The sequence below is a fragment of the Leptonychotes weddellii genome, chromosome 9, assembly GCF_054177405.1.
Source record: "Leptonychotes weddellii isolate Sample4059 chromosome 9, ASM5417740v2, whole genome shotgun sequence".
NCBI lineage: Eukaryota > Metazoa > Chordata > Mammalia > Carnivora > Phocidae > Leptonychotes > Leptonychotes weddellii.
The window spans coordinates 93,223,961-93,248,836 of record NC_138377.1 but is presented as its reverse complement, the minus strand read 5'-3'; the positions used below and the strand labels follow the sequence as shown (position 1 = coordinate 93,248,836).

At 55.1% G+C, this 24,876-nt stretch overlaps 2 protein-coding genes across 3 annotated transcripts in view; both read right to left on the bottom strand.

Annotated features, from left to right (window-relative positions):
* LOC102731775 (estrogen receptor-like) overlaps nt 1-24,876 on the bottom strand; it is a 464,527-nt gene that overhangs the window by 3,154 nt on the left and 436,497 nt on the right. The window lies entirely within an intron of this gene.
* Nucleotides 320-22,969, bottom strand: PLEKHO2 (pleckstrin homology domain containing O2). 2 transcript variants are annotated; one of them, XM_006734857.3, is made up of 6 exons: nt 22,816-22,969; nt 16,512-16,661; nt 12,102-12,218; nt 7,249-7,353; nt 5,683-5,781; nt 320-3,332 (listed from the first exon to the last, which is right to left on the bottom strand). In XM_006734857.3, the coding sequence occupies exons 1-6, from the start codon at nt 22,825-22,827 to the stop codon at nt 2,319-2,321; spliced, it is 1,497 nt and encodes a 498-aa protein (XP_006734920.1). In that variant the 5' UTR covers nt 22,828-22,969; the 3' UTR covers nt 320-2,318. The 2 variants fall into 2 exon arrangements, with proteins under 2 accessions (XP_006734920.1, XP_081685687.1); XM_081829561.1 differs by lacking the exon at nt 16,512-16,661 and having other exon boundaries at nt 22,816-22,936.

Genomic DNA, 24,876 nt, shown 5'->3' with positions numbered 1-24,876 from the left:
ACACGTAGGTATTCTTTGTACTGTTCTTATTCTTGCAACTTTTCTGTTCCAAATAATCTCTAAAAATTGAAAAGCATTGTTCCTTATGACACTTAGCTCCCAGCCTGTAGAAACAATGTAGGCAGGGGTGGGGAGGGGGTAAAACTGGAGGGCCTAGCTGAGTTTAGCAAAGATGGGACCCAGCCTATGGGAGGGGAGCCCTAGAATGAAGCTTGAAGGACCAGTGATGCCACTGACCAACGACGGCCTACCCTCTGCTTCCTTGAGGCCAGCCCTGGAGCTCGTCCCCACACCAACAAACAGGCTTGCGGCAGAGAAGTTCCATAAAAAGGGATTTATTGCCAAACTTCAAGAAAGGCGCTTCATGACAGAAGACATGGAATGCCATCCTCCTCAAGGAGGCAGGCAAGGCATCCCCTGCATATTCCCCATCCTTCTACCCCTCCCGTTGAAGCTAGCTTTCCCCTTGGGGCCCAGGCCACCACGGCATGGGGAGCCCAGAGGGACCAATGACATTAGATCACTGAGATGGCCCCAGAGCTACTTGCTCAATCTGGTCATTTATCAGAGGAGGAAACTGAGGCTCTAGTCCCTGGAAACAGGTGACTTGGCTAAAGCCCCAGCCAGCCCAGGCTGCTGGTGGGGGAAAGCTGCTCCCCAAGAGAAACCTGCAGGGGGCCATATGATGTGGGCAGCCGATGACGTCCTCGCTCTCATACTGAAGGCAGATGGACAGGCAGACTGTGGCATGGGAACCTAGTTTTGTCCATGGAGTGTAGTTTGAGGAGGCCAGTGGGGGCTCATGAGTCAGGACATTGCTGTTCACCTCCACCCTGCCCGGGACAGGCTGCAGAGTAGACATCTGCCCCTCTTGATCCCTGGCCACTACCCTCAAGAATAAAGTAGAAGTACAGTAAAGAAGACATTGACCTGCACTGGCAGGTCTCAGTGGGCACGACTGGTGATGGGGCAGTGGACAGAAAGGCCCGGGCATGCAGCTGTGACCCTCCCTTCTCCTCGTTCAGTAAATAAAAGTGCACATGCAGAAACCCCCTGAGCAGACCTGTCAGAAGCTGCTCCCACTCCTACAGGCCCCAGGGAGAGTGGCTGTGGCCCTCAGGGGGCTCTGCACCTAGACGGAGACTGGATGTGTTCCCAGAGTCAGGGACAACTGTGGGGGGATTGGGGGAGGGGGATGGGATGGAGAGGCCCAGGCTGCAAGCATGGACCAGGAAAGGGACAGAAGAAAATGCCCCTCCTGCTAGGAAGTTCAGAGGGGCAGTCCCTCTGAGGCCTGAGCCAGAGGGGTGGGGGGGTGGGGAACAAGGAAAAGGGAAGTTATTTCAGGCCCAACATACCCCCATCGGCATTCGAACAAACGATTGGGATATTGGATTTGTTTGGGTTGAGGAGGAACCAGAGACCCAGATATAAATCCCATCTGGGGAGGCACAGAAGTTGAGGTGGCTTCTCTTCTGAAGGTTGATTTATAATGAAGTATATACAGGATTTTCTGATATTGATATCAGAGCCATTCTCGGGCTCACCCCTACAGGAAATGTGCAAGGCTGGACACAGGCTGGTCCAGGGGTAGAGACTAGACTAGGAGACCCTTCGAGTTCCTCCTCCAACCTGGAGTCCTCCAATCACAGCTCACCAGAGGGGAAGGCCTGCAGAATAGGAAACAGCCCCAGAGAGAGCCACACATCCAATGGCTTTCTCACACAGCTGCCTCCCACCTGCCTGCACAGGCCCTAGCTGGATTCCAGGTCTCACTCAGCTACGGGGAGAATCTAGAGCTTAGACCCAAGGCCTTGGCAGCTACTTGCAGTAGGTGGGTGGGGAGGGTTGGTTATGGCTCGGAGCTGCCTCTGCCATAAGGCTCTCTGCCCGGGAACATCTGGATGTGGGAGCTGCGGTGGGGGCGGGGGGGGCTCAGCTGTGCTCTATTCAGAAGTCAGGAATGTAAACTACTGGGGGTGGGAAGCAGAGATGATGTCACCCCCAGAAACCCCAAGTGCCGTGCTAAAGCCCTGGGGCAGTTCAGAACAACCATGCAAGCAACCAAGTGTGTGCTCCCAGCCCAAGTCCAAAGCCCAGAGCCTGGGCCAGATAGCCAAATAGTGGCCTTGGGTGGCACATGGCTGCACTGGCCAGGGCAGGGCGGAAAGGATGCCAGGAATCTCTGCAGGTCCTGGCCATACCCACAACATGCCTGATGGCCCTTCTGCAGCCTGAGCAGAAGCATGTTTCTTGGCAGGGTTGGGCAATGATGGACTGGGCGGTCTAGGAGGGACCATGCCCTGGCCTGGCAGACCCTAGGGTGCACTTCTCCTGTAGAGGGTCACCAGCTCCTTCCGCTTCTCCTGTAGCCCAGGTGATTCCTGGCTCAGCTCTTCCAGATCTCTGATTTCCTGTAGGACTTGGGTGGCCTGCCTCAGCTGCTCCACAGCCTGGCTGAGCAGTGTCTCAGCACTTACAGGGGCCGGCTCACTGTCCAGCACCTTGTTCAACAGTTTCTCTGTCTGTTCTGAGGCCACCTTCACCTCCAGCTGGGCCCGATACAGCCGTTCTCCAGGCTGCCGTGGACGCCGGGGGCCTTCCCCAAGCAGGTCCCCCAGGGAGGAGCAGCGGGGATGGAAATGAGATGGCAGGTCCCAGCGGGGCAGTGCTGTGGATGTTGTTGCATCCTCTGGGGGAGTTTCTGGGATGCCCGAGGCCTGGGGTGGCTGGATGGGCTCGGGACTGTCATCCATGCCATTCACTGAGATCTCTGCTGGATCTGGGGCAGAGGTCTCAGAGGTCTCAGGACTCTGGGCTGGCCCAGAAGTCCCCATTCCACTCATGGAGGTTCTCAGTTTCTCTGATAAGATCTTGGGTGGGGGTGTAGGGGGCTTCCCACCCTCCTTGGGCAGAGCCTCAGGAGTCTCAGAGCGGGGCACCTGGAGTTCTGTACTCTCAAAGTCAGGGGGATCCTTGGGGTTGGCGTTCTCCCAGCTCACTTTCAGTTTGTCAGGCAGGACCCTGTTGGAGGGCTGCTCAGAGCCACTGTCCTCCTGCACTGGAGTCTCTGAGTCCTCTCGGCTCCCAGGGTGGGGCTCAGACCTTGCTGAGATAGGGGCTAGGGTTCCCTCCCCAGCAGGGGTCTCCACGCTGTCACCAAGGCTGGTCGTCTCAGGCGCTGGGGAAGGCTTGGTAGGAGGCATAGGGGGCTTGAGTGTCTCCCGGGGCTGGGCTGCACTGATATCATTGCTGGGGGCAAACACCGGTGGCCCGCTATCTGGAACTTCGAGGTCGAGGCGCAAAAGCCCATCAGAAGCTGCATTGGCTACCTGGTAGGGGACAGTATATGGGCGTTATCTTGGATGACTGGCATTTGGGTCAGATGTGCCCACCCATAAGGGTACTCAAGCCTTCCCATCCAGGCTGTCCAGGCCCCCAGCCCCCCACTCTCTGCCCTGGCTTCCAAGGCCACATGATTAGAAGCTAAAATGATACTCTGATGAATCCTCTCCTCTCCCTCATTCCCACAGAACTCCCTGTTTTGGAATCACAGGCCAGGAAGTCAGAGCCTAGTCCTCTTGGTGCCCCCCAGCCTGTGAAAGAGACTGCTTTTTAGTGGCAACTATACTGGCCTGGGCAGCAGAGGACATGGTTCCAGCCCTGTTTCTGACCCCTTTCTGGCTGTCTGGCCTTGGGAGGATCCCATCTGTGCAACCACCCACTCAGCGGGGCAATGGGACCAGGACTCAAGCATGGTCTCCCGAGTTGTCTCGAGCCCACTCACTTCTGCTTCCCCTCCCTGGAGACTGCTGTCTGATGTGCCAGCCTCACACCCAGCCCTCCAGCCCAGATCTCTGCGGCCTTTGCCTGTCCAGCTGCTCAGCAGCCAGTGCCTCCTCTCCTCATGCTGTTAGATGTGGCCCCAGACCACAGCTGACCGCCAGAGGAGGACAGCCACCAAGTAGGCAGCTGCCCCCCCACCTGGCCCTAGGGACCCACAGGGACACCCAGCAGCCCCATAGTGATGGAGACCCTCCCAGGGAGCCTCAGAGGCCCTGGAGCAGGGCTGGGCAGGAGGCCTCTCCCAAGGTCCCTCATGGTAGGCGTCTTGGCTGGGATCCCCACTCCCTTTTACCATGCACACAGGTATCTGGCCAACACATACACTCACTCGGTCACTGGGACATGAGTGCCTCCCTGAATTCTTCTCAGGGGGTCTCTCCCTCCAAGGCCAGCCCTCCCCCAACACCTAACCCTCCCCTCAGGCATTCCCTTTCTCTCTGGCCACGTCAGTCTTTCCTTCTGCAGGCTTTATTCCCTCGGCTGACAGGCATGAACAGGCTGTCTCATTTCAAAAACAAACTCTCCAGTGACCTTGGCCCCTTCTCTTCTCCCTCTTCCCTACCATGGTCCCCTTCCCTCTGGCAACCCCAGCTCTGTACCCCTTGACAAACCTAAGCCAACTCCTTCTCTGAGAAAATTTATGCAGTAAATGTCACCACCTGCCCCTTTCCCCAGTCCTGCCTTTGTGACTTGTGGCTGCCAACCTGGCTGATAACCCCCACATCCTGTGCCCTTCTCTCTCTCCAGATGTGCCATTTGCCTCTTTGGCTTCCTCTTCCTTGGCTCTCTACTGCCCGACCCCCACTCCCCAAATGTAGCATTTGCTAAGATTCTTTCCTAGCCTCCAAAATCTTTCCCCGCCAACATCCACCCCCATCAGCAACACTGGTCTGAAAAAGGGCTCCTCCCTTACCCCTCACCCTGCCCATAACTTCTCCCAAATTCCCTGTCCCCAGGGCCTCCATTCACCCAGTCGGCAGGCTTGGGTCTATATCTGGACCACCCTCCCCTCTGTCTGGAAGGCTTCCCCTAGCACCGTATTCAGTGGCAAGCCCAAATGGCTCTTGCTTCCGAGTGTCTCTCCCATTGTCCCCTCCCTTTTCATCCCCTCCTGGAGTCTGGAGGGCCCACCTCCTCCCTCTTCTTAGCTCCTTGCCTTTCCCTCCCTTAACCCAACCCACCATACCCTGGGCCTCAACTGACCTCTGGAACACACCCTCCCATGCATTGTTCCCAGCTCCAACAATCAAGGCCTCCACAATTTCTTCCCATCAACAAACCTTCCTAGACCCATCTCCCCATCAAAGGGACTTGGTACACTCCAAAACTCTCCTGTCTCAGCTCAAATCATTCCCTCGGCCAGGGCCTCCCTCACATCAAGTCTGCCAACTGAAACCCTTCCCATCCTTCAAGGGTTGGTTCAAATGCCAATGGGCCCTCCACAGTCTCTCCTGCCCGGCCTCTCAGAGCCCTCCTCTGTACAGAAGTTAGATACAACTCTGCTTGGAGCAGTCTGCGGACAGGTCTTTTCTCTAGGTGGAAGCTGAGTTCTGAGAGGCAGGGACTAGCCTCAGAGTCTCAGTTTCCCTGAGGTACCGACTCTGGATAAGGCCAGTGTGCAGACTCAACAAGCAAAGCAGGCATATCCCCCACCCCCCCTGAGCACATATAACACACGAGCTTCCACACACAGACACGCTGCATACCACTCAGGAAGCCCCAACTCCAAGAGTCCTCAAGAAAAAGATGGCCCCAAGCTTGGCTGCCACCCTAACGAGCTAGGATCCCAGGCTCAAATGACCTCCTACCTGTCTAAGCCAGGGGGCAAAGTCTTACCTCCTTCAGGTGGACTCTTGTAGGTGGCCGGCGCCGCTGGCCCCCACGCACCCGGTCCCGTGTCACATGCTCTAGGGCACAGCTCTTGTCCACTTTCACCTGGGAAGAAGGAACAAGGTCAGTGCCCACCAGGGAAAGGAAGAAATGCCCAGGCATTAACCCGACTCAGAGGCAGGGTCTACACCTACATCTTCCCTGTAAAGGGGCAGGGCCCTACCACTGGCCCTCTCTTTGAGGCATCTCCCTGTGTCTGGACTTCTGCTTTTCTCCCTGTCCCTACACTGCCTTTGTCATCCCTCTCTGCCTCAGTCTTCCTGCCTGGATATGGGCTACCAGCCCTCACCCTTCAGTCTACTGCAAATATATATAAGCAGCCCTGAGGCTGCTGTTATGCTTAGCTGGGGGAGCAGGGAGAAGGCAGCCCATGATCCCCTGGTGCCTGGCTTCCAGAAAATGGCCCCAGTCACTCTCCCAGATCCCTTGGAAAAGAAAAAAGCCCAGGAAAGAGCAGGGCCTCTGCCCCTTTGGGCCAGGGTGTCTAGAGGAGGGCATATCCTCTCTGATGGTAAGGAAAGATGGAGTACCTGGGAAGCCAAAGTAAATAAGACTCTGAACCCCAGTGCAGCCTGTCTTTGATGGGGAATGTAGCTAAGACTCTTTAACCCTCAGGTCAGGCTCAAGGTCAGACCCACCCTGGATGGGGGCAGGGGCGAGGTTCAACAGTCCCTGTTCCTGACTGCTCCACCAAGACTGGGCTGACAGCCAGCCCACATTTCTGTGGCCTCCAACACCCATGATATGTCCCATCACCCCTCACCCATGAAATGGGGATATTTTCTCCAGCTAATAAAGGGCTGAGCATAACGCAAGTCTCATAAAACATGACACAGGAGTCATGGCTGTGAGTCAGGAGACCTGGGTGTTAAGAGGGACTTACTTGGGAAGATTCCTTCCCTCAGGTCTTAGTCTTCTGCAATCCAAGGGGTCAGTTTAGGTGGCCCCCAGGTCCATTTTAACCCAAATAGCTATGAATCCATGATGTCAAAGATAAATCCTCCCTAGGAGATCTGGGCCCATGGGATACCCTGCCTACTGCAAGCCTGATCACAGCCATTGTTGCCACAGGTCATACTATATAGTACAGGGGGCTGGCTGGTCATTGCCAACAGATGGGGAGGCCCAAGGCCAGAGCCAGCCTGGCCTGGACTTGACTGAAAGCTCTCAGCTCGGCCCCCCAGACCTCTCTGGCCTGGGCCCACTGGCTGTTTTCAGCTGAGGCTGGGTTGGAAAGGTTGCATGGCTGCCACTAGTTAAATTCTACTCTATCACTTACTTTTTAATTTAAAACAAATTAATTTACTGACACCTCAGTTTCTTCATCCTTAAAATGGATACACTACCACCTACTCTGAGGGTTGCTATGAATATTACTAACAATAGTAGATGTCCCAGTGTTTGTAGCAGTGACATAATCAAGGGGTTGTCTGAGGTGGGGCAGGGGATCCTCTCTGAGATCACACATGGTGGGAAAGGGGACACAGATCCATCCACAGGACTGCATCGTACCTCATCGAAAGCCTTATTCTTGCCTCGGTTGATCCCTTCATTGAGGGCTTTGATCCAGGATTCCTTCTCCTCTCCACTGGTTGCTTGAAATTTGATGTCGCTGACCTGCAGGGGACATGGATAGGGTGGATGTTTAACAGAATTCACATTTGGGGTCTTAAGGAAGCTTCCCATCCCAGATCACAAAGTCTGCCCTGGCACAGCTGGCCAGGAGCAAACTGAAATGACCCCCACAACAGATCTGACACGGGCTTCGGGGGAGGGGAGGGGACAGATCCAGCAGAGAAGGGGCCGGCTCTCAGCATGATGCGGCCCGAGATCTGGATTAGAATCCACCTTGCCCTGTGGAAAGAGCCAAGATCTGGTCTTACTCCATTTGGCTTCCCCAGACAGCTGCCTGTTTTCTCCATAAAGTGGAGTTATCCCAGTGTACATCCACACCAGGCTGAGTACAGTGACAGAGGTGACAGGTGTGACAGCTGTCCATCGGTGAAGACCCCCTGAACCAGGGCCACATGCAGCTCTCCAGGGGCCCCCCACTCAGCCCTGGCCAAGTGAAAAAGTCCCAGGGTCTCCTTTCTGGCCTTGAATCATAGACTATACATGAGAAAGGGACCTGGGAGTCAATTCCAACCCCCTCATCGTACAGATGAGGAAACAGAGGCTCACAGATGGGATGGGACTTGGCCAAGGTGACCTAAAGTAATCCCAAGACTCCTGATTCTACACCCCACCCCACCCCAGGGGTCCCTCTCATCTCAGGCAGGAGCTCCCAGCTCGTACATGAGAATCAGAGAGGGGCACCTGGCTGGCTCAGTGGGTGGAGCGTAAGACTCTTGATCTCAGGGTTGTGAGGTGTTTTTTTGTTTGTTTGTTTGTTTTTAAGATTTTATTTATTTGTCAGAGAGACAGAAAGAGTGAACGCACACAAGCCGGGGGAGTGGCATGCAGAGGGGGAGCCCGATGCGGGACTCGATCCCAGGCCCGTGGGATCATGACCTGAGCCGAAGACAGACGCTTAACGACTGAGCCACCCAGGTGTCCCTCAGGGTTGTGAGTCTGAGCCCCACGTTGGGTGTAGAGATTACGTAAAAATAAAAATTTAAATCTTGAAAAAAAAAAAAAAAGAATTAAAGGGCAGCTTAGAGAGACCCCTCCCTGTCAGGCTCCAAGGTCAGACAGGAAATGGTAGAAGTAGCAAGGCCACACAAACTGAGGGGCCATTTTACACAGTGGGTATCATAGCAGTAGGGCCTCTGAATTGGACAGAACACTGCTTACAGCTGGCTGACCTTGAGTCTCAGTTCCCTCATCTGTAAAAGGTCAAGACCACCACAACCTGCCTCATGGAGCTGTGTAGATCAAATATGTATCTAAAGTGTTGAATCTGGAGCTGGGCACAGAGTGAGTGCTCAGTAACAGGAATTATCACTGCTGCCTTCCTTCTGACAAAACAGTCCCAGTTTCCTCATCTGGATAAAGGGATCATGCCTACCCCAAAGCAATGCTGAGGGAATTAAACACGACTAAAGCCAGGGTCCTGCACACAGTAGGTATTCAGTAAATAGTTATTGAATGAATGAGCCAATAAATGAATGAATTGGCCCACAGTTCCTTCCCTTGCCCCGTTTTTGGGCCACTGCCCACTCTGACCTCAAGATGCCCCAGTTCTTGGTCAGGCGGGTCGCCAGCCTGCCCATCCCCCACCCTGGTGTTAGACAGTGCCTTCCCTCCTGCCACCCTCTATGTTATGTAACACCACAGTCCGCCTGGCCCCTGCAGCATCCTCGTTATATAACTTCCTCCTGGCTGCCGCCTCCTTCTCCTCATACAGAGCCCTGGGTCCCACCCACCTCCCCATGCCAGGCACAGCCAAATGCTCATTTGCATGACCAGGGTAAATTCAATCCTGGCAGCAGATCTGCAGTTAAGTCAGAAACCCCAGGGCACCTTGGCAACTGCCTCTTAGCCCAGCCATCAGGGCTGCAGGGGGTCAGGGAGGGACAGCAGCTACATCCAGGCTCTGCAAGGGCCCACCCAACCCTGTGACAGGGGCTGCCAGAAAGGCGGCCCAGGGCCAGCCCCTTGGAGCCCAGCTGCTCCTCCTTCTCACAGGCCCCGAGATGGTGGGGCCCCTGCTTAGTGCAGGATTTAGCATGCCGGAGAGCTGCAGAGGCATATACTTGAACTCAGCCGCAGGTGGAGCAAGAGCAGGGCAGAGAAAGAGCACTGGCCTGGGAGTCAAGCTCAAAGAGTTCTATTCCCACCAGTCCACAATGCACAGGCCTATGCACTACTCGGGGCCTCAATGGGACAAGATCAGAACCACTGTGCCCAACCCAAGCTGCAGTCTTTCCCCACGGGCCAGCCCACCTGAGGCAGGCTCGGGGGTTGGAGGGGGATCAACTTCTGTTCTCTTCTGCTCCCTGTGAGGGAGGAGCCCTCAGGAAGACCTACATACTAGCCAAAGGGATTCACTGGGAGAGCAAATACATGGTTAAATGGGACCCAGCCCCACTCTAAGCAACCTTGTTATCCTGGCTGAATGAGCCAGGCGTCCCGCAAGGGGGATCAGAATGGGGACAAGTGGAATACCAAGAAGTTGTTCCTCTTGCCCCACTCCTGGCCCTGTGTCCTGAAGAGCCACAGGCCGCACAGGTCTCTCTCAAGCCCTTCCAAGAAGCCCCAGGGGCACAGGCACTGCTAGGAGTTTCACAGCTAACAGGACTGGCCACAGAATAGGCCCACATGACCTGGGAAAGCGGGGAGGACAAAATGGCAGGGAGGAAAAAATGGGAGGGGGAGAGAGGCAGCAGGAAAGAGGAACGGGCCAAGCTGGCCGAGACCAGCAGGGCAGCAAGGCCCAGCTAGGCCACCCTGCTTCCTGGCAGTGTCCGCCTGTGACCTCATGGCAAGGGCGTGGGGATGGGAGGCAGGGGGAGAGGGACATGCAAGACACTGGAGTCTTTGTTTATTTGATTAGAGGGGGGAAAAAAAGGCGGCCTCAGGACCAGACAGCCAGGGTCATGTGACCTCCTGGCCGGCTGGTGGCCTCACTGAGGATGGGGAACACCCAGGGCGATAGGAAAGGAGGGTGAGAGGACGAGAGGGACATGGTGCTCTGGGTGGTTCACTATCTGACTTCTGGAGAGCCCCGCTCTCTGTATGAGTTCCTCAGGTGGTGAGAGTCAGGGGGAGTGGAACCGGATGTGTTTTCCTCCCACCATCTTGCAGCCCCCAATACTTGCTCCGTAGCCCCATCTCCCCGACTTATCATCCTGTTCCCAGAGTCACCCAGAGCCAACCTGAACTCTTGGCAGGACTGAGGGATGGAAGAGAGGGTGTTGGCCAAAGCAGCTAAGAATGCAGCTGCACAAACAGGCCTCTCTGAAGGTGATGGCCCCCCCTGAGCTGGGCCTGACCCGCCTAAGCACACCATCAGCTGATTGTCAGAGCTGGGGAAAGGCCCACAGAACAGCACTGACAGAGGACAGAGAAGCATGGCCCTATCCCCCCACATCCACATAAGTTTACTCAGAGACACACAAAGCCCCAGACAGACCCATGGTCAGGTGAACACTCACCTGCATATAAAGCGGTACACACACACACATGCCAGACCTCCACACATAATGTGCTCTGCATGTCACTCATTCACACACACACGACAATGACTGCTCAGAGAGAAAAGTAGGTCTCCAGAACAGGGAGGGGGCTGACGGGACTGAAAGACCAAAATATGGCTCTCCTCTTCCTAAGAGCCCTAAGCAGCAGATGTCAAGTGAAACCTGGGTCCAGCCCCATGAACTGTCACAGCACCATAAACCTGGACTCATCCCCCAATTCCGAGAGTTCCACAGTTGCCTCTGTGCCCCACCCACTGCGAAGTTGGACAAAGGGTTAGTGAGTTACACATCACAGCCTCCTGCAGAGCCCAGAGCCCTGGGGATCAGAGGATTTAGGCTCCTGACCCTTAAAGCTAGGGGAGAACAGAATGGCCTCCAGCAGGCCCAGACCAGATGCTCCCCAAGCCCCAGCCTCTGTGACTCAGCCTCACTCTGAGAGGCTCCGCGTGACGTGCAGGGGCTGGAGTGAGGCGTGGCCCAGCTGCAGATGGGCGCGAGCTGGAGAGGTGCTGTACACGCCCATCTCAAATCGGAACTCCCTCCTGACATCTGTGAAACCATACCATTCATCAGCACCCAGCCAGACTCCCTACCAGAGAAATGTGGTGCACACAGCAAACCTCATCTGCACGCACAGCGTGTCCCAGGCGAAGAACCTCCCAGGCAAGAGACCCTCTCCAGCTTCATCCAAGAAAGGGAAAGTGCAAAGGGAGGAAAGGTGGGGGGCTGCAGGTCTCTGAGCACTGAGTCCAGGATGGAGGCAGGAGGGGTGGCCCACCCACAAAGGCCTGAGATGAAGTGGAGGTCACAGCCTTCCTCCGCCCCAGACAACATCAGGGTACTGCAGGCCTGGCAAGCTGAAGGCCTCATTCCCAGCTTTTCTGTCTCAGCCCTGCGCCTCATGTGTCCAGGGTGTAGGGGCAGGCCAAGGGCCCCACCTCTAACTACAGCCTGGGAAGGAGGCCCCAGAGCCTGGAAGGGGAGAGGGGGCCAGACCTCTCAGCAGAGCCCTAAATGCATCAACCAGGGGCTGGGGAGACTCCAGGTCAAAATGCGTAAAAGGTCCAACCTGTGGCAGCCCCTGGGTCTGAGCCTCAGCCACACTCCAGAGATCCTCCAGAGGCTATATCCAGGGGCCCAGCCTGCCTTTGAGAGCCTTCCGGGGGTGATCTTCCCAAACTAACCCAGGCCTGGAGGGAGGTCAGGCAGCAGTGGGCATAGCCCTACCTTGTTCCCTGGGGATCGCTGTAGGATAAATCGGTGTTTCCGCTTGAGGAGGGCACGAAGGTCCTGGCACTTCTCATAGCTGCCCAGCTCCACTGTCTCCACACACTTCTGCTCGTCCTGGGGAGGGAGATAGAGGGGACATGAATTGGTGAGAGCCAGACACATCCAGATCCTCAAACACCCAGGTCCCACCTCAGACCCTGATCTCAGTCAGTGAGGGCATCACTCGGTCAGAAGGCAACCTTGGGCTGCCAATCAATCACCAAGATGTGGTATTCGGACACCAGCAAGTAGATAGTGTTCAGTCCATGCTGACTGGAAGGATGCCTTCAAGGCTCAGCATCCACATGAGAAATGGGGCACCCAGCCCGGAGGTGGGTAGCAGGGCCAACTCAAATGCCTAAGGCCAAAGGAGGAAACAGCAGAAGCTGGAGAGACTTAGGAAAGGGTACCTGAGGGTCCATGCAGGCCCAGAGCCTGCTCAGAGATTTGTGGAAGAGGCAGTCTAGAAGAGGGAGCAGGATGTCACAAAATGAGAGAAAAAAAAAGAAAAGGCTTTCCAGGCAGAGCCACAGAGGGAAGTGTGAAGTAGGCACATTTGGGCTGCATGCCCTACCTTTACCACAATGATCCTGAACTGACTTCCCCACTTGGCATCTTCCTCCGCTGACCCCTGGCTAGGTGGAAAGGCCACTTTCCATGGCCTGCACAATGGAGAGGGCAAGAATTCCTTCAAAAGCGATCCCCCCACTAACCTGCCACCCTGAGGCCTTGTCACTAAGAAGACAGAGGCCAGCCTTTTCTAGGCCACCCCTGGACACTGGCTGGGCTGCCTTTCTGCCCACCAGCCCTGGCACTGGAGTATTTTCTCCATGTGGGCTCTACCCACCAGCTGCCTTTCCAGCAAGCTGCCTGGGACAAGCTCCCCACTCAGGAGTGGTCAATTCCTTCCTCTTCCAAGGGAGTCCCAGCTGGAACAACTTCTCAGTGTGCTGCATTCTCACCCTTGAGTATCCAGGGACGAAGAAGCAAGCCCTGGGGGGGGTGGGGGTTGGAGGCGAGAGCTGCCCTATAGGCTGGCCAACAAGTTAAGGACATGCTTGCTCTTAGACCTCACTCAGAGAGCCAGCAAGAGAACCCACCAGGGACGCCTAGGTGCTCTGCAGTTTTTGGTGGAATATCTGAGAGGCAGTGACTCAATGTTTGCAGAGGAAATGCCCTGATTTCCCTCCATGATAATCTGCATATGTTAAGAACCCCTGACACTTAGCAAGCACTTTTGCTTCTCTGATTCTCCTGACCCTCTAAATCATCCTGAAAGCTTAGAGCCCCAGTATTTGCCTCACAGTATACAGGAAGAGAATGAGGCCTGAGGCGAACTGATTTGCCCAAGGGGCACAGACACAAATGTAAGGGGCAGGGCCAAATGCAAAGCTACTTCCTGCCTCCCAGGCCAGAGCTCTTTCTAGCACACCACACTCCTTCCAGCCACAGTCAGAGGCTTGGTGATCAATGCCTTAGCAACAGGTCACACTCTGTCTCAGTGGTCCTCCAAGTGTGGTACCTGGGCCAGCAGCAGCAACATCACCTGAGAACTTGTTAGAAATGCAAGTTCTCAGATCCCATCCCCACTGAATCATAACCGTAGGAGAATGGGCCTAACAGTCTGATGATTAACAAGCACTTCAGGTGATTCTGATGTATGCAAAAGTTTGAAAACCTCTGCTCTACACCAGAGCTTCTCAACCATGATAGCACCTGGGAGCTTTAAAAACCCCAATGCCCAGGCAACATCTCAGACCAGTTTCATCAGGACCTGTGAGGAATGGAGCCCAGGCGTCTGTATTTTTCAAAGGAGATGACTGTAATAGCAAAGGGCAGTAACCACTGACCTGCTCTCTGTTTGGGCCGTCTGGGGAAAGATGGCAAGGGTGGCCTGATCTTTCCCATCCAGGTTCAGTTAAAATGTCTTTTCCAATTTTTGCTTCCAAGCATCTCTTTCCAACCCCTAGTCTCCAATCTTTCCAAGTTCCTCCACTCCACACACATTCAACAAGGGCTAGTTAGACCCACCTGCTCCAGGAAGCTCCCCTGCCACACCCCCAAGCCTGAGCCTTGGTGCTCTCTCGCTCCTCTGAGGTCCCCCATTCACAGAGCACCTGCCAGGCACACGCACCGTACAAGGTGCTAGGGGCACCCAGCCATGGGGAAGAACAGTCCTGACTCCCTGCTAGGCATCTCTCTCTACCCTGTGCTGCATATTTGTCTGGTTCCCCCTACAGTGCCCTACCGAAAGGCAGCCCTCAAGAGGGACACACATAGGACTAGTTTGCTGGACTGAATGCCTGACCCAGGGTGAAACTCCAGAAGGTCCCCTCCTACCTGCAACCAGAGAAAGGAAGCTGCCTGGGGAAGGATGCCCAGTTCCAGAGACAGCAGCTCACCTGCCCCATGTGCGCAGGCCTCCCTCAACTGGACAACTACTGGCCCAAACACACTCTCCTCCATCTGGGAACAAAAAGTCAGTCCATCCCCACCACACAGCTCTCCCCAGGGTTGCCTGACCTGGGTCTCCTCTCCACCCGAAACGCTGAATCATCTGGCCCTTCTGCAGCTCAGAAAAATGGATAAACCAGCAGGCACTGGGCGGGGGCAGCATTTTTCGAATGTCAGCCTCACTGACAGCAAAGAAACAGCCAAGAGCCATTTGCACTCGCCTAGTTCCCGACATCAGAAAGAGGAATTGAACTCATAAGCATTTCTCAATTCCTGCTCCTGGGCCAACCTTCCCTACCCCCAAGTGCGAAGTTCTTGAAACTGCACGGAGGTTTTTAATAGTGACTTTTTTTAAAAGCCTGATTTGTATGTTTCATGTTTGTGGGATGTGAAATCCTTCCTGCTTCCCAGTTGTGGCCAGATGTGGAGAGAGCACCCAGGACAAGTCTGGTAGTGCCTGACAGGCTGACAGCTTGGAGGCTTGTCATTCAACTCCTATGGCAGCTGGGACCGAAGGAAGCTGTGACAACTGCCTTTATTTATAAAAATATCCCCCTGCTGCCCTACAGCACATCCTAATTTGGTGACAGCAGCAGTAAGGAACATCTGGGGGGCTGTCTGCATATTTCACTCCCTTGTCTTCCTCCAGCTGCTTCTCTGACACCCCGACTCCATGAGCCTGGGGACTCGGGCAGGAAAGGCAAGGTGCTTCACAAAGGCAGTTCCGCTAAACAGTCAGATCTGGTGCCCAACCTTTCTTGGCCTGGGACAGTTATGAATTTGCCAAGATAACCTGAGGGATGCTGAGAAAGGATGGTGGGGAACAGGCAGGATCCCTCTTCTTCTGCCTCCAGGCCAGTTCTGCCCCATGTATTCCATCTGTCAAAGGCACGCAGTGAGAGCCCATTTTCCATGGACGGGCCTTCTGGTGGCCTTAATCCCAGAACACAAACGGCAGCTACAAGTAAAAGCCACCTCTTCTCCTCAGATCTTCCCCCAGAGCTTTATCAACTCTTACTTAACACACAATCTTAACATCCTTGGTTGTCCAAGTTCCTAGCCTGCTGAAATGAAAAGAGGCGCAAGCCTGAAGTGGGCAGCTGTGAGGATTATGAGAGGCACGCGGACAGCAGAAGTGGCAACTGGCGCTTGATGTTAAAGCAAAAAGAGAAGCTGAAAAGTACAGTCTGGCAGGATGGAAGAGTCTGATAAGAGGTGACTCAGAGCCACCACAGAAAGACTCACTTTTAGTCCCAACACCTTCTGTTGAAGAAGGTAGAGAATATTCAACATATTTTAGTGGATTTCCACCAAAAATAAGTTTTTAGAGTTTACCTGCCAGAATCTATGGGTGGAAAGAGCTCTGGATTTGGTCTGGGTCCCAACTCCGCCATTCACTGAGATGCCGACCAGTCATTGGCCCCCTAGGGCCTCAGTATCTTCCTCTGGGACATGATGACACTCTCATGGGACTACTAACGAGCCTCATACAAGAGAAATGGAAAACCCCAAACAAGCATGAGCACAAAATATTTCTATTCTCATTGCTGAATGGAATAAGCTTTAGCTTTCTGGAACATTCACTTATATGGCATCTAGCCCAATGACAAGGAGTTACAGTATAAGTGTACACTGAGGAGACACACACGTCCCTATGCACATACACTTCAAAGAGCCCCTCATCCAGGAGCCCTAGACTTGCACCTAGAGGTATTGTCCCCACACCACGAAGACCCAGAGAAGATCAGGCACTCGCCCAAGGAGTCAGGTCTCAAACCAAATCCAGTTACACAGCATGTCAAGAGTGGAGCAGGTGTTCCTGCGCCAGTTCTGGGATCCTCTTGCTGGCCTGGGCTGCCATCCCTTTGCCCCCGCCCCCAGCACCCCCAACCTCAGGGCCAGGTGCGTCTTTACCTCGTTCTCGTAGACCAGCAGCTGGGCCTGGCAGAGGAGCAGATACCGGTCTTTCCAAAGCCCCAGGAGGCCACCACTGCTCTTCTTGATCCAGCCAGCTTTGTCTGCCCTCCGTGCTCCCCGAGGTTTCTCGCCCCCTTCCTTCACACCCTGTAAGATAGCACCAGGACATGCCATGAGGGCTGCTGCCATGGGGCCACACTGTCCAATGGCTGCACGAGGGATGTGTCCCTCTATTGGGTACCTCCTCATATCCTCCCACATGAGCTTCCCCACAACCCCCAAGGCAGATATCCTTAATCCAATGTCAGAAAGAACAGGAATAGGGGCGAATGGGTGGCTCAGTTGGTTAAGCGTCTGCCTTCGGCTCGGGTCATGATCCCAGGGTCCTGGGATCGAGCCCCGTGTCGGGCTCCCTGCTCAGTGGGGAGCCTGCTTCTCTCTCTCCCTCTGCCCCTCCCCCTGCTTATGCGTGCTCTCTCAAATAAATAAAATCTTAAAAAAACAAAACAAAACAGGAATAATAGCAACAACAATAATAATAGCAACAATAATAACAATAGGCCCCTCAATACTGAGCCACCAGATTATGTTTTACACACATCATCCCACTTAACACATATAACTACTCTCTGAGGTGGTAGCATCGTTATCCACAGGGTCCAGGCAAACTGAAGCTCAGAGAGGAGATGACTTGCCAGAGTCACACAGTGGGAGGGACAAGCCCAGAATTCAAACCAGGTCCCTGACCCCATGTTCTTCCAGCTCCGCCACTCTGCCTCTCATGGATTCATTCAACCAGTCAACAAACACTACACTGAGTACCTACAATGTCACGGGTGCTGGAGTAAGCAGAGAAGAATAAAAATAATGCATCTCTGTCCTCACAGAGCCGGCAATGCAGGGAAGGAGGAGCTGAACAAACACCAGACACAAATACATTAATAAGCATGAAACACTATGAAGGGAACAGTGAAGGGGGCGGGAAGAAGAGGGGAGTGAGAGACGACAGTGGGGGACCTGGCTGAGGTCTGGGTGGCCCAGGAAGGCATCCCAGCGGAGAGGACATTCAGGCAGGAGCAGAAGGATGGGAGGAAGCAGGCAGGTGGTGGTCATCTGACTCTCCCCCGCTGCCCTTCAAGAGAACCCATTCTGCAGCCCGTTTCCTGCCCCAAAGCAGGACGTCCTCTGCTCTTAGCACCACCACAGGCCAGGACTTGGGGATGGCCATCCACCTGGTAAGGGCTCCAAGGATTCTGCCTTAACCACAGGCTGGTACAAGAGGTAAACTTGAGTCCTCTTCTCGGACATAGGCAGCCACCCTGGAGCCTCTAGAACAGCCGCTGCCATCTCGTGGCCTCGATTATCTGCTTAGGTAGCTGGCTGTCAGGTACATGCCTATCAGATGGGGTCGTATTTACCTCTGGTCCCCAGAACCTAGCACTGTTCCTTTACACATAATGGATGTTCAAGAGATATCTGTGAAAGGAAAATAAAAATACACCAATTTACTAACCACTTTGCTTCAGTGACTGGTGCCCACAGCAGTGAGTGTGAAGGGGAGGGTAGAAGAGGGGAGGTCAAGAGCATGTCAAATCTAGTGGATGCTAGAAGGAAATTGCACTGACTAATTTTGACTACTTTATAATTTACATAAAGTTCAAAAAAGGGGCCCCAGTTAAAAGGAGCACGCCTCTCCCCAGGGATACCCTGTGGCCACAGCTGCCTTTGGAAGGACAAGCCTGGGTAGAAGTGTGGTGAGCTGTCAGGGGCTGGGCAGGGCACTGCCTCCTTGCTCTCTATCCTGGCAGGGGAGCCCCAGCCTGGTTCTCACTGTGGCCTCGCCCCTCTGAACTGCACACTCTCGTGGTTGAGAGTCAGCTTTGAAGCCCAAGTCACACAGACCGGAGGCAAGCCACTTAATCTCTCTAAGCCTTAGTTTCTTCATCTAAGAAATGGAGATATACCAGAAGTTGCAAGGATTTTAACTCCACGGGGGCAAGGATTTTTCCTTTCTAGGCCCCAGGGCCTAGACAGCATCTGGCATACAGTAGGTGCTCAATAAATGTTGAATAAAGACACGGCATATAAAGCAGTGCCTAGAACACACTAAACTTAGGAATTGGTGGCTATCATTGTCACTGTTGTTGTCACTGGCATTCCCTCTGGCTCTCAGGGACCCTTTCCCCAGGCCTGGTTCAGAATTTAGGAGAAGGCCTTTCTTGGCTTAGCTGCTGGGCTTCAGTACCCCAGAAGCCCCAGGAATGTGGGGTGCCCCTCATCACCTCTCCCTAACTTGTAGAAGGCAGGAAGAATGGGGAAGTGAGATGGTCCCAAAGGGTCTTCCTGGATGGAGGAATGAGGAAGTGGGAGACTTGCCTATGGGCCAGTTATGAGCCACCCTGACCAGGGAAAGAGGGGACTTCAGCACCCTTCGACCCTTTCACATCCCATCATGCACCACCCCCAGCACCAGAGACCCTGTGTTCAGCACCCATTAGCTACATGACCAGCAGGGGCCTCATCCCCCTCAGTGAGTCCTAAAGGCTGGCCTGGGCCCAGGGCTAGAAGAGAAGTGGGAGATGGGAAACCCCATCCCACACTTCACACCTCTCCATCAGCAACTACAGTACTGTTGGCCACCTCCTAGGCCTGCAGACTCTCGGTCTCTCTCAAAGCAGTAGGGACTGCAGAACGTGAAGCTGCTGCCCCGTCTCCCACTGCTGAGCTCCAAGCTTGCCTCCTGCTTTTCAGGGGCCCACACACCACCCCATGGGATCGCACACCCCTTTCTAAACTCTCTCCCTTTGTGACCTCCTCTGCCTGCCTCACCCACTGTGACATGTGAAAACTTCCTGTCAGCTGGAAGCTCCCGAGGGGCAAGACTGGAAGCTTGTGCCTTAACCGCTGTCCTCTCGGGGTGTAGCAGGAGAACAGTGCCCAGTGAACACCATGACTGAGTGAGCTAAAGAAGCAAGTCCAGGGCCTTCAGGGATGGGTGGGAACAGGATGGAATTGAGGAGAGAAGTTACTTTGGGGATGGGGAGAGTGACAATTGAGGGGCTGGAGGGGGCATGAACCAAAGCCCAGGGAAGGGTCTTCTTGTCAGGAATCAGCCTCAGCAACAGCCTCCCAAAAGGGAGGCCTGGCTGGAGGCCAGAGTCCTGCTTGCCTGCCACCCTCCACTCTGCCCCTCTCCGTGCCCCTCAGACACTCCTACCAAGGGGCCTGGCTATGCCCCGGTAAGTTTTAATAAGTGGCCCCTCCCCTTGGCAGGGCTCACAGGGGAGGTTTTGTCTTGCTCAGCCCAGTTTCTCGGCCTCCTCTCCTCTTATTGACCAGCTGACCGCTGTTCTTCCTGTTTCGCCCTCTCTCTTCCTACCCATCCTCACTCAGACCCTTCCCTGCCCACTGTGAGCAGCTCCTGAGGCACCCCTGAGCACCAGCCTGACTCCCCTTTGCCTGAGGTGGGGGGAATCTCTGGGTCATTCCTTTAAGAAAAGAAAAAGATGCCAGGTCATCCTAACCCTGTGCACAGAAGGGAACAGGTGGAAAGCCACAACACAGGCCATGATAGAGAGACAGAAACGAGCAGAAGAAACCTTGATGGCACCTCCCATCACAGGGAGCTTATCACCTTTGCCCTTGGATTAAACACAACTATATGCTGACCAAACTCTTCTAAGAACCCACCGTGTCAGAGGCTGGGATAGGGTAACCAGAGAGGAAGCACACACAGGCTCTGCCCAGAGGGAACTTCCGATCTGATGAAGGCAACATAGACCCTGCACAAGGAGTCTTCAGTGTGGAGGTGGGGAGGGCATCCCCTGCTTTCGAGGGCCCCAGCCTTTTGGGAGAACACAGGACCTACCCAGAGGGAAACCTCAGCCCTAGCTCTCTGGTGGGGTAAGGGCTTGGAGTTAGTTTGGGAAGCCCTTGGAGAAGCTAAGGTTTTAGTAGGAGAGTGAGAAAGGAAAGAGACACACACCTTGGCCCAGAGGAGAAGGAAGGACATGTAGGGTCTTTGAGACCCCTTCACTATTGAATGAGAAAGTACAGCCCAGAAAGGGCAAGAGATTAGCTCAAGGTCACAAAACCAGGACTGGGACAGGACACTGCCCTGCCTCTGTCTAGATGGATATGGGCAAATGGGCAGCCTGGAGACCCTAGAGGCTGAGCCAGGGAAAAGCATGACTATGAGAGGGAAGCGGGGGGGGGCAGGACCCCAGGGCAGAGACAGGAAAGAAAGCCTAGGTTTGGGGTTTTTAACCTTACTCCAGTGGCAGCAACAATATCCCACGATATTTGCAGCTTTCACAGCTTTTGCATGTATATCAATCACATTTGTGGATTGCCCACCTCCCTCATTTTATGGATGGGGAAACTGAGGCCCTGAGAACTCAAGTGGACAAATGCCCAGTGCCCAGACCTAAACTTCTTCACTAAGCCTCAGACTGAGGAGGACTACCAAGCTATTGCAGAGGAGGCCACGGAAGCTGAGGGGGCTTGGCACCAGGGTAGTTGGGGCACAGGGAGAAAGCTCTAAGCTAGGGGGAGGGCTAAAAAACAGCCATGTGAGGGGATGAGGTCAGCCTGAGGTCATGGGGCAAAGCAGGTGACTATGATCTAAGAGGTGTTTTAGAGAAACAAAGATGGGCACTGAGACCTACAGAAAAGAAAAGTGATTAGAAGAAATGGGAGGAAAAGAATTAGGGATGCCTAAGGGCAGGAAGGAGATAGGGAGCCCCTGGCTGTGTGAGGAGGAGGTGGGCAAGACCTTAGATGGCTCAGGTATGTGGGGAGCTCTTGGCAAATGGGAGTCAGTTTAAGTGGCAATCCTAGCAACTCAGAACCAGACGGAGCACAGGGCTGGGCTGGGCTGGGCTGGCCACGAGACAAACCATCGGCCCAGGAGGCCCCAGGAGAACTTCCCTTAATTGGGGGCCAGAGCAGATCAGGAGATGGAGTAATCCTGTCCCACATCCTCTGGGAGAAGGGGAGGGGCCACAACCGGACAGTCCAACCCTCACAGCAGGGGCCTAGAGTGGGGGAGGGCAGCCCCACCCCTGTCAGCAAGAAACCACAGCAAATCAGTGGCCTGACTTTGCCCCCTACTTCCACCCACTCTGAGAGAAGGGGACACAATCACACAAGACCTGGGGAGAAGGCCAAGCCCTATATTTTATAGAAGAGGAAATGCAGGCTGAGAGGGGAAGTGACTTATCTACCATCCCACAGAAATGCAGGGCCTGGCCCTGACAGACAGTGGCCCCGGGAAGTAGGGAGCTGGACACTGAAGGGAACACAGACAGCCTGGTCCACCAAGGACTCCCCAGCTGGCCAGGGTTGCCCCAAGAGTGAAGGGTTCATCTTTCCTCTCCACCCACCGCAACAGACATCTCCCCTTCCCTTGGGCTGGGAGGGGCAAAAGCTGAGACCTCCCTCAAGGGACAAGAAGCAAAGTCCTTGAGACTCAGCAGATCCTGGCTCTAATTTATTCATTCCACAGGTATACATTAAGTGCTCACTGTGTGCTTCCATGATGGGGCTGCTGGGAGAACTGAATCTGCAAGTCAAGGGTAGGGGTCACTGAGTGCCTGACCCTACTCCAGACCAATAGGGTCCTGAGGGGGAAGAGGGAAGCTCAAGGGGCACTGCTGGTCCAGTCTCCCAGCTCCGCCAGGGAGTTGGCCCTCCCAGGGAGGTGGGGAAGGCAGGGGCCAGGATCAGCCCCTATTCGGGCGTGACTCCGGAGCAAGGGAGAGGGTAGGGGAAAGAGGATCACAGGGACTTATAGAGAGGAGAAAAACACAACTCCAGTTTTCACCACCAGACACGGTCACGGCCTCAAGATTCCTTGAGAAAGGGACTCCGAAACCCACAGACTCCCCCCACACACACTTGGGTCTACCTCCTCAGGATCAGACCTGGCCAGCACGGGGTGTCAACGGTAACCGCGTTCAAGCCCAGTAACCCAAGCCACTTTCAGCGAGTCGTTAACTGACCAGAGCCTTAGTCTCTCTGTCAATCCAATGGGAACAGTAACCACCGCGATGCCCACAGTTGGTGAGAGAAGACAGGAGATAACGAAGGAGGGTGGGTCTGCGAAGTGCGGGACGCGGAACCCTAGCCCCAGTTCCATCTGCCTGGGCTCTGCCTGGAGGAATGGGGGTGGGGTAGCGGTTGGGTGTCGGCAGTCCGGCGGGAGAGGGGCTGGTTGGAACAAGGGCCTGAGCCTGCGACCCCAACAAAAGTGAGGGGCTCAAGACCCCAGCCCCCGCCCCCCGCCTGGCCTGGACCTCACCTCCTCCTCCATCGCGAGTCCGCTGAAGTCCCGCCGCTCCGCCGCTCACTCCGCGCGCCGCGCGGGCTCCGCCACCTCCATCCACACCCGGCCGGGCGGCGGCTCTCTGCGTTCTGTCCCGCGGGCCGCCGGGGGCCCAAGAAACTTCGGGGGGGCGGGGTTGGGGGCGGGGAGAAGCTTCCGGGGGCCAAGGGGCGGGGCCCGGGGAAAGAAATAGCGGGGCTGGGAGGCCCGGGCCCCGGCGGGAAACGGGGGGGCGGGGCCGGGGCTGGGGGCGGAGCCTGGGCGGGGCCGGGCTTGGGTTAGGGGACTGGACGGAGGAGCCGGAACGGAGGAAGGGGGAGGGACAGGGCGGAAAGAGGTTTCCCCGACCCGCTGAGGGAGAGGACTGGGAGGGGACAGAGGGTGCGGGGGACAGGGCGGAGAGAGGGGGAGGGGGCTTCCGGCCAGAGGCGGACGGGAGGGACGCGGGCGGAGGGCGGGACCGGGGTGGGGCAGGACCAGCGAGCGCCCGAGGCGCTGGCGGCTTGCGCCTTTGAGGTTTCCAGACCCGAGAGGGCTAGGGTTGCGGGTCTGGCCCACGCGGTCCTGGGCGGCCCAGAGATGGCACCAAGAGGCTCCGCCTCTTTCCTCCCCGACGCTGGGGCAGTGGCGACAACCTGGTCCCTTCTCCCAGGAATCTCTTCGAAGGGCCGGGCCTGGACCTCGCGTCCGGTCCCGGTAATCGGGTAACGGGAAGACTTGGGGCTGGGAATCTGGACTTCGGGGTCCCTTGGGGGGGAGGGAGGGTTACCGCTAGTTCTCAGGGGTTCCCAAATGCAGTGTTCTCCTGCCGTCGTTGGACATTGCACAGAGCTGTTCTCCCTGGTTCCTATAATCTGAGGGTCACCCTCCACTTCCCACCCCTATCCAGCGGTGATCTTGCAGCCTCGACAGCCTTGCTGGAAGTGGAGTGTTAACACCGTGCGCCCTCATTTTACATTTGGAGAAACAGAGGCCCTGAGAGAGAAAGTGACTGGCTACATCCCAGCCTCCAGCACAATCCCTGCCCCTTCCCTCGCAGCTCTTCTAGCCAACCCTGCCCAAGTTTGCTTCAGCAGGAAGAATTAAGTGTATTGGGATCAATAGTGACCTCCTTTGGCTCTGGCTGCTATAGCAGCAGCTGCACCAGTTGATCAAGTTCCCCTTTCACTGCCTTCTGCTGGTCCTCAGGCCCCTAAGCCACTTATAGCCCTGCATGGAAAAGGGTAGCCTGGGGCCCAAGCAGGAGGAAGATGGGGGCCTACTTTTTCTTTATGCCTGGGCCTGGGTTCCTTCATCTTAAAAGATCTGAGAAAGTCAATGTATGTGGCAACCTCTTGCAGCCACCCCATGGTTTTAGTCCCTCAATATGGTTTATACTGGTTTACTCCCTCTCCAGAGCTGGGCACCTCATGCCTGAGGACTCAGAAGATCCTGTATCTGGAAACTGAGATTCCACCTGCAGGAGACCAGAGACCCTGGGGAATTCATGTTGTTGCACAAAAGAGCTCATGCTGGGGTGGGGTAAGGTCAGTTTTCACATCCAGCAAGCTCCGTCACTTTTGGGAGTGAGCCACTGACAGCCACTTTGGCATCAGTTTCCCCATCCCAGCCCATGCTGGCCTCTAGTTGTTGCCTCCACACCAGTGTATTCATTCAACCCAAATATTTTATTCGCCTTAATTGTTTGTCAGTCCTTACACTAATGGCTGGAAGATAATGGCCCAGTCCTCTATCAGGAGAGAAAGACATGTAAACAGATGAGAAACCCATATGTTAAAAGTGAGGGTAAATGTATATGGGAAGAGCACCAAACCGGGACAAAGGGGCAAGATGGGCATTCTAGGGAGAGGGGAGAGCACAGCCATGGCAAAGAGGCATGAAACAGTATAGTGTGCGTGTGTAGGGCAGCCAGGCTGGAGAAGCAGACAGCTCAGTGTAGAAAGGGCCTTGAGGGCTGTGTTGAGAGGACTGTATTTTAACCTCAGGGCAAGGGGAAGTCATTGAAAGTTTCTGGCTATGGAAGTGATGGAGTCTGTT